At 49.9% G+C, this 9781-nt stretch overlaps 1 protein-coding gene across 1 annotated transcript; it reads right to left on the bottom strand.

Annotated features, from left to right (window-relative positions):
• Positions 1-80: 80 nt before the first annotated feature.
• On the bottom strand, positions 81-9706 carry TUBB6 (tubulin beta 6 class V). The gene is made up of 4 exons (XM_024120864.2): positions 9577-9706; positions 9177-9285; positions 7540-7650; positions 81-1400 (listed from the first exon to the last, which is right to left on the bottom strand). Exons 1-4 carry the CDS (start codon positions 9631-9633, stop codon positions 337-339), a joined length of 1341 nt encoding a protein of 446 aa, XP_023976632.1. The 5' UTR covers positions 9634-9706; the 3' UTR covers positions 81-336.
• Positions 9707-9781: the final 75 nt, after the last annotated feature.

Here is a 9781-nt window from a genome sequence, read left to right as displayed (position 1 = left end):
GCTCTAGGTGTCATCACAGGATGAAACACACCGTTTCTAACCCCCTGATTCGCAGACGTGGTTGAACACTTAAGAGAATGTGAGGTTTATTTATTTAGCCCTTTATTTATGGCCCATGAGTTCTTTCAAGTCCTCTCTGGTCTGATGTTTGGGTAGGGATGCCAGTCCCCGCTCTTCTGATGTCCTTCATCCCGGATGATGGACAGGACAGTCTCGCTGCCTCTGCGAGGGGCCCGTCCCCACACACTCAGACCAGGGCTCCCTCGGCGGCCAGGAGACTCACCAGGGTTGGAGGAAGGACCTCTGAGCCGCGGCGTCCAAGGCAGGGACGCGCCTCTATTCGTTGACCTCCTCCTCGTCATCCTCAAAAGCTTCCGCACCCTCGTCGGCTGTGGCGTCCTGGTACTGCTGGTACTCGGACACCAGGTCGTTCATGTTGCTCTCGGCCTCGGTGAACTCCATCTCGTCCATGCCCTCACCCGTGAACCAGTGCAGGAAGGCCTTGCGCCGGAACATGGCCGAGAACTGCTCCGAGATGCGCTTGAACAGCTCCTGGATGGCCGTGCTGTTGCCAATGAAGGTGGCGGCCATCTTCAGGCCGCGTGGCGGGATGTCGCACACGGCCACCTTCACGTTGTTGGGGATCCACTCCACGAAGTAGCTGCTGTTCTTGTTCTGGATGGCCAGCATCTGCTCATCCACCTCCTTCATGGACATGGGGCCCCGGAACACGGCAGCCACGGTCAGGTAGCGGCCGTGGCGGGGGTCACAGGCCGCCATCATATTCTTGGCATCGAACATCTGCTGGGTGAGCTCGGGCACCGTCAGCGCCCGGTACTGCTGGCTGCCACGGGCAGTGAGCGGGGCAAAGCCAGGCATGAAGAAGTGCAGGCGCGGGAAGGGCACCATGTTCACGGCCAGCTTGCGCAAGTCGGCGTTGAGCTGGCCGGGGAAGCGCAGGGAGGTGGTGACCCCGCTCATGGTGGCCGACACCAGGTGGTTGAGGTCTCCGTAGGTGGGCGTGGTCAGTTTCAGGGTGCGGAAGCAGATGTCGTACAGGGCCTCGTTGTCGATGCAGTAGGTCTCGTCCGTGTTCTCCACCAGCTGGTGCACGGAGAGGGTGGCGTTGTAGGGCTCCACCACCGTGTCCGACACCTTGGGCGAGGGCATCACGCTGAAGGTGTTCATGATGCGGTCGGGGTACTCCTCGCGGATCTTGCTGATGAGGAGAGTGCCCATCCCAGAACCGGTGCCGCCGCCCAGCGAGTGGGTCAGCTGGAAGCCCTGCAGGCAGTCGCAGTGCTCGCACTCCTTCCGCACCACGTCCAGGACCGAGTCCACCAGCTCGGCGCCCTCCGTGTAGTGGCCTTTGGCCCAGTTGTTCCCGGCGCCGGTCTGTCCTGGAGTCAAGCAAGAGAGGGGACACGTTTCAGACAGGGCTATGGGGTGTGGGGAGCTGCACGGGGCCGTTAGTACGTTTAAAATGTGTTAGGAAACAATTAGATAATAGAGCGTGGGGGGAGGGGGCCCAGTACCCCAGCACTGCAGGAGCGCGGGAGGGCAGGTAGCTGCTTCAGACAAGGGAAGTCCGCCAGTTTTAAGATGTACGCGTGTTCTGACCTGGTAATTCCATTCTTGTTTTTAAGTAGATAATTCTCCCACAAGGTAAAAGACAAAGAGAACAGAAAGTATACATTAAAAAACAAATTGCTTTCCCCTCTGCTTTGGGCTCTCTGAATTTTGTACTATGCACAAATACTTTTCGAAACAGTAATACTTTCTCACGTTAACGGGGCTTCTCGTTCATCATCCAGAATTACAGTTGCAAAAGTTTCTGAGCACCCACTATTTTGCACCTGTAATTAAACACCCAGCACAGGAAGTCATTCCTGCCCTCAAATTGCTTCCAGTCAGTCGTGGTAAGATTAACATGTGTGAAAGTCTTTGTATTTTTTCCAAGGAGTTCAAGTAACTAGAAAGAGACCTTCTCGTTAGTCTGTTTTGGGTTTTTTGTTTGTTTGTTTTAAACAACGGTGCATTTTCCCCAACATGCTTATTTCTACTTTATTTTATGGAAGAAATTTTTAATCTGAAAATTTGGCTGTTCAATTTAAAATCCTAATTTTCAGTTCACTTCGTTATAAAATGGAAGCTCCATCAGTAGACAAAGCATTTTTTCCAAGCTGTATACACAGGCCTGTGATTGTTTGAATGGATGCACTTAAAAAGATCTGGCAAAGAGGACCGGTAGGAACTTATTTTCGTTTTTGCTTTTCTGGACACTGTGCATTTCTTATAATACAGTGCTCTTCAGACACCACTGCTCTGTAGCCCTGAAAATATTAAAAAGCTACATACCCCAACATTAAGCTGACATCTAACATCTTCACAAATTCAAATAGTTGCAAATGATATTTTAACTTCCGAGGTACTATAAATACTCCCTTTTGAAAACAAACATGTTACATCATTCTATTAAATGTATCCCACAGAGTCCATGTAAAAATCAGGAATAGGAAATTCCCTGGCGGTCCAGTGGTTAGGGCTTGGCAGATTCACTGCCGTAGCCAGGGTTTGATCCCTGGTCGGGGAACTAAGATCCCACAAGCCGCGCGGCGTGGCCAAAAAACAACAACAAAAAAAACCAGGAATAAATCCTAAGTTGAAATTGATTTTTTTTTTAAAATTCCTATGATCACAAGGTGTTTAAAATGTCAATAACTGTATTCTTTTCAATTAGTTCATTTATCCAAGTGTGAACATCACATACTGACAGAATGAGACAAGGTTTGGCATCCTTTTTTTTGGCCGCACCACACCACACCACATGTGGGATCTTCCCTGACCGGGGATGAAACCCGTGCCCCCTGCAGTGGAAGTACAGAGTCTTAACCACTGGACCACCAGGGAAGTACTTGGCATCCATTTTATTCCTTTTTCTTTGTTTTTACCTATATAAACACTGAGAAGTCTTGTTCACATAAATATGTAAATGGAATCAATTGTATTCTAAAATTGTCATCGAATTATTTGATCTGCAGAGTTAAATGCCAAAAATCAAATAGTGACCTATCACTTCCTTGTCTATCCCACACGGCCAAAAAGGAAAAAAAAGTATTTTTAATCATCTTTCAGCCCAAAACTCAATTTTGTAGAAAGCAGAATTGGAAACACCTGACTTGCATCAATCACACTTTCCTTCTGTTGGTCCAAAAGGCTTTGCACCAAGACTTACCTAATGCTCGCTCATCGAAAGGCTCTTCTCCAGTATACTTAGAAAGGGTTGGAAAATTTGAAATCTTAATTCCTACACAACTTTGCAAATATGGTTTTTGCGGTCCGCGGGCCTCTCACCGCTGTAGCCTCTCCCGTTGCGGAGCACAGGCTCCGGACGCACAGGCCCAGCGGCCATGGCTCACGGGCCCAGCCGCTCCGCGGCACGTGGGATCCTCCCAGACCGGGGCACGAACCCGTGTCCCCTGCATCGGCAGGCGGACTCTCAACCACTGCGCCACCAGGGAAGCCCGCAAATATGGTTTTTAACGAAATGTTTTAAATATATTTTTGTCAAAATTTTTAGGTTGCAGATTTAGCTTATTCAGGTTGTAAAAACTACTGGCCATGTAACCTAACTGGCAAAGGCAGCCCTCATTATCAGAGCGATTCTGTAGATTGGACTTACTTTCTGGCAGAAAAACATGACTTTAATTTTCAACTCAAATCAATATGTTAATATGCATTTTAAGGAATATTAGAGAAACCACTGAGAACTGAATTCTAGAGCACACTATAAGGTAAATTACAAAAAGCAGTAAAATCAAAGTAAATGATGCAGAGATTTAAAGATAAATTAAAAAGACAAGGCATTGCCATTTCTCATTAACTGGTAATTAGGCAGTGTAAGGTGCAGCTAAAATGGTCAGCTGTTGAGGAAGCAAGGAAGGCTATTTAAAGGCATTGTATTTCTTCAGTTTGGGTATATCAAATTTGGTTTTGAAAAGAATCATGTATTACAAAAAATTTAAAAATAAATCCATCAGCCCCCTTATCAAACTTTCCCTACATATCGAACAAAAGAGACCACGGTGGTCCCACTGCTGAAGGTGGCGTGGGCAGGGGATTCAGCTGCGTCAGGTAGACTCAGAAAACAAGAGGAGCAAAGGGGCCAAGGTGCTGCTGGCACATGCTGTGCAGACCTCTCCCCTCTTACGCCAAAGACATTCCATTGATTTCTGTCTACACCCACTGGTGGCAACAATTCACCACCAGCCCCATGCACCGATGGGGGAAACTGAGCTGTGGCAGTGACACAGCCGGGGCTGCCCCTGGAGACCCGCCTAGCGCCACAGCAGAAGGAAGGCTCTGGGTGCTTGGGGGCGGGGCCTGCTCTCGGACACCCCTGGATTCTGCAGTTACCCCGGGGGGCGGCCTCACACATGGGGAAGGAGTCTTAGCTCAAATGTCTTTGGATCTTGCACAGCATTTATCAGCGCTAAGCCCTGTGGTGTAAAGTGCAAGTCTGTAAAAGAAGAACCACCGAAATACTGTGATTCTTCAGTAAGTTTAAGGCGTACTGACTATTAGTGATTCGTATCTTATACCAAGGGAATCCCTTCGGAAGCATCTAAAGAAGTCCTACAAATCCATAAGGACAACGACAGCTTTTAGGAAGATGGGCAAAGATACAAGCACAGATCGCAGGGTGGGAAGTGCAAGTAACAAACCCATGGCATACTCCTCACGAGGGAAATGCAATAAATAAGGAGATTCGATTACCCTCCATGAAGCTGACAGAGCTCAAAATCTTGGTAACACCGTGCTGACGGGGGTCTGGAGCCAGGCCCTCCCACACACACTGGAGCCACTAGGGGCATGAGGAGGACGGGCCTCCACAGGAGGCAAGTCAGCGACAAGGATCAAAGTTGGTCCCATTGACTCAGCGAGTCTACCCAAAACATGCAGAATGACATGTGGACAGAGACCCACCAGGGAGCAGTTTGTAATAGTGAAAAGGTCAAGAGCTAAATATCTATGAGTAGAGGACTGGTGACATCAGCAAGGCCATCGAGCCGGGGGCAGAGATGGACAGACTCCAGAGGGGCAGCCTTGAGTCCTGCCACGGCCCCTTGGGGCGTTTCCCCCCCAGGAGGTAACTGCATTCTCGCTCGGGAACACAGACTCCCTTTACGGTAAAACCTGGCTGGTTGCCTTCTCGTACGAGGCTGGAAAACCATCACATCCCTCCTAGGCCCCCATGACTCTCGCACCTCCCCACCAAGCCAGCCTCCCGCCTGGAGCTTGGTGAAGAGCAGCTGCACCTTCAGCTGCCCCGAGGGACTAAGAATGATTTCACTAAACAGCGTGGAAACCAATGACCGGAGGGCAGTGGGGACACCGGGCGACAGGCAGCCACAGCCAGTGAAGCCCCTTGGCCTTGACCCTCCCCTCCCTCCAGCTCACACCATCCACTTGGCTTCCTCGGTGTTTACAGCATGATCAGCCATGAGGTTTTCTCGGCCATCGACAAAAGAAGGAAGCTGGAGGCTTCTGAAAATATTTTGCCACTGTCTCATAGCAACAGACGTTCCCAGTTAAATATTTGGGGGCCAGGAGTTGAACATCTTCTGCAATAGAGGTTGGGACATTAACCAGTGGCTCCAGATTGTAGAACACGATACTGCAACAGATCCCAGGGGCCTCAGAGCCCACCCCTGGTTCACCTCCAGCTCACACGGGGTATGGGGTAAAGCTTAGGGCTACGTGCTCCAGGACTCCCCTCCAGCCCTGAATCTGGAAGAGAAAGTTACACGTACAGAGAGGCCTAAGGTCAACCTTCCTGGTGCTTCGCTTTGTCCCACAAAACTCTCTCCCACTAATAGGCATGACTGCTATGCAACGAGCAGTTTGTTAAGAAAAAACTGGGGTTTTCTAAAGCATATTCATGTTTAAAACTCAAATGCAGAGAACTCCACTTTTAAAATTACAGTTACTTCAAGTCAGTGGTTTTTTTTAAACTACTTCAAACTATATCTGAAAATGGAATGACACTGTTTTTTTAAATTCACCAACTCTGAAGGCAATGGGGGTGAACCATCTCCATTCACAGGCAACTCGGCCTCTTTTATTAACTGGAGAATGACTTAAAAACAATTGTTGAGCCTAACAGCGTACCACAGTGCGTTCAGACATTCTGGGTCCTCTCCATGCCCCATGGCAAACATGTTATTTTCTTAGTTAAAAATAGTGTCAACTTTTTAAAATTACTATTAAAGCTATTTCACATCAGTACCATCTTCGTTCCCCTAATTTGGTAGAATATCTCTATTAAGGCTGTGAGCACTGCTGTCTGATACAACTTTCTGCAGTGATGGGACTGTTGTATCTTTGCACTGTCCAATATGGTAGCCACTAGCCACACTTGGCTATTGAGCACTGGGTGTGTCGAGTACAACTGAGGAAGTAGACTGATTTTATTTAACTTTAATTAAATTTAAATAGCCACATGTAGCTAGTGGCTACCATATTGGATGGTAGGATCTTGAAGCATCTTTGCTTGAGAACAATTATGAAAAGTCTAGTTCAGCAAAAGGTAAAGAATATAAATGTCCCCATTTGCAGACTATAAAAATACTGGTAATTTAGATTTTTTGATGTAATAAAAGGGGCACCAGAGACCTTCGTCCTGGTCTATTTGAAACATGAAAGGTGACAAAAACCCTTGAACAAATTATCAGAAGCTTCGCCTGTCCCACTGCTTGTGTAGGTTGTCATTGTGATGGGGAAGGGGATGATACCAAGAGGACTCATAAACTTCGTGAACACGTACCTCGCTGAAGGTACCTCGCTGTACCTTTATAATAGGTCACTGCCTGATTCTAATACAAGGGAATCAATTCATGTACCAATAAAATCTTCCAAGATTCTGCCTCTTCTTGTACACTTTGAAGTAACCTTGACTCCCAAAACCATGGCTCCAAGGTGAAAGAGGCTGGTCACACTAACAGTGCCACTTCGTTTAATTTTATATAATTTTCTTTAGGAGTTTGCAGAGGAACAGGCGCTGCCATCATTTTCTGGGTGGAGGAAGGGGGAAGGAAGATTTGCCCGAATCCGATAAAACTAATAAATTCATATGGCACCAACCTTCGGCAAGAAAGCAGAACAAATGTCTATAGATGATGGAAGAAGAAATATAGATATAAACACACTGAAGTTAAAAGATGAGCAACATAAAAACCAAAGACAAATTATTATTATCATATTAGGATAGTCATTTATGAGAGGGAAAAAGAAGTTAATGTCTAAAAATTTTCAAAATCAAGAACTATCACCAGTAAGCATTTCATTTAGAGAATCAAAGGTTACTTTTCCCCAGGAGGGTACTTTTCTTAAAAAGGCTGCCTATGATGGGGCTGGGGACTGCTGATTTCCATTCTAAGCTTTTCTACACCACATGATGTTTTCAATCTTGCACCCAAATTAGCTGGATGTTTAAAAAATAAAAAAGAGGAAGAAGAAAGCAGGAAAGTCAGAACCTACCGAAGATGAAGTTGTCAGGCCGGAAGAGCTGCCCGAAAGGCCCAGACCGCACGCTGTCCATGGTGCCCGGCTCCAAGTCCACCAGGGCGGCCCTGGGCACATACTTCTGAGCTGGAAGAGAACAGAGCCCACCCACAAAGGTCAGTCTCTGGTTCCTAAGGCAATGGACTTCCCGGGAGCAAGTCCCACCAGCACAGCCGCCTGGGATGTACAGAGTGGGCTTTCTTAGAGTCATAGAATCTCAGCCCTGGGGGAGGGGAGCCCCAGAGAACACAGTCCACCGTGGACTTGTCCGGATGAGGAAGCCAGCCCGGCACCGGGCACAGGAAGTTCCTGGAAAAGGCAGGATGAGAAACGAGGTCTCCCGACCTCCTGCCGCCTGTATTTTCCAGTTCTCACCCATGGATAGTTCTACTTTTTAGCTCCACGGAAATTGTACTTGCTGCAGCGAGTGGCCGAGCTGCTGGGACACTTTGGCACCTCCCTCCCTCACACGCACGTGAACCCACGAGCGAGTCTGAGCACCTGTTCCAGGTGCATCCATGGCTGTTTCCCGGGAGACCGTCTCATTTATGGACAAGTGTGGCCGTGTGCCGTTTCATCTGTAAGCACATGCTCACACCAACTGGGCAAGAAACTGTCCCCATGAGGGTGGTCACTAGGACTGCATTGGGAACTGCTCTACAACCCGTCCTGCTACGCACACACCCAGGCTGAAGAAAGAATGTCACCAGGCTAGGCCTGAGTGTGACCAGCAAGTGCCATGTATATTTCCCTCTTCTCAGGTCCATCCAGGAATCTCATCATCCATGTCATGTCCTGCTGTTCCAGACCTTTTTAAAACCCAGTAATTTATGTGTCCTGTTCTTCCCATCTCTCATGTGGACAAGCAGCAGTAACTCCAAAGACAGAGCATGATTATCTCTGGGGCCGGGGACACATGTGTATGGAAGGGCAGCTCCTGTCACTTCCTGGGTGTTCTTTCAATGTCTTAGTTTTGTGTTGTCTTGGGAAGGGCATGTATCACTTTTATAATAAACGTTGTTACAAAAATAAAGTATAATGTAACCACCATATAGATGTAGCTACCCAGGGCAGGGGTGATACTATTCTCAAACTTGGATAAACCACAACCTGGAATTTTTCCTAAACTCCACCAGACAATGACCCTCTCTGTCTGTAGTTGCAGCTTCCAGGGGATGTAAAGTCTTTTTGGAGGTCTGCAAAGGGCCAGAAAAATCATTTGAGGGAGTGTTTTTCAAATTTTAGCCAAAATCCTTCATTAAGAAATAAAATTTTAAAAGATAAAATAAATTTTAATAAGAGCCGGACATGAACCACTAAGCTGATTTCACAGCAGCAACGGGTCCGCTTCAAGAGCTCAGACCCGCCGGGGAGGCCGAGATGCTGTTTGAAATCAACCGACGTCGGATTTCCCGCCCCAGCGGGAGCGAGGGAGGAGCCGGGCGCCCGGCTACATCTGGGAGGATTTTTCCAGAGTGAACCACCCACGCGCCGGGCGGCCCCGCGGGTTGGGGAGGGGGATCATGGCCGGGGTCCCACAGGGCGATGCCGGGGTCCCAGAGAGGAATGGCCGGGGATCGGGGGGAAGGGAGGGGTCGCGCCGCGCCACTCACACGATGACTCATTGTAGTAGACGTTGATCCTCTCCAGTTGGAGCGTCGAGTCACCCACGTAGCCTCCAGCAGGGTCGATGCCATGTTCGTCGCTGATCACTTCCCAAAACTTGCAAAGGGCGGGGCGGAGGACAGACGGTCAGCCCAGGGCCCAGGCACCCGCGGCTCCCCTAGGGCCGGCCCGGCGGGCGGGCGGGCGGCGCGCGGGGAGCGGCCGCAGAATTCCAGGCGCGCCTGAGCTGCCAGCGGGCGCTCCGGGGCCGCCGGGACGGGGAGCGGGGCCGGGTCCCGCGGTGACGTCCCCCTCGGCCGCGCCGGTCCTCCCGCGCTGCCCCGGCCCGAGGGATTAGGGAGGGGCGGGCCGCCCACCCGCAGGGAGCCCGGCCCGGCCCGCGCCCACCTTGGTGCCGATCTGGTTCCCGCACTGGCCCGCTTGGATGTGCACGATCTCCCTCATGGCGCGAGCTCTGCGCTCGCTGCTCGGACAGCGCGGCGACTGCGGGCCCAGCCGCTCGGCGCCCTGGACTCGGCGCCAGCCGCCCCTCCCCGCCCCTCCCCCAGCCGCCCTGGCCAATGGCCGGGCCCGCCCACCCCCCCGGCCGCGG

The sequence above is a fragment of the Physeter macrocephalus genome, chromosome 19 (genome assembly GCF_002837175.3).
Source record: "Physeter macrocephalus isolate SW-GA chromosome 19, ASM283717v5, whole genome shotgun sequence".
NCBI lineage: Eukaryota > Metazoa > Chordata > Mammalia > Artiodactyla > Physeteridae > Physeter > Physeter macrocephalus.
The sequence above is the reverse complement of the archived record's forward strand: the minus strand, read 5'-3'. Positions and strand labels throughout refer to the sequence as shown.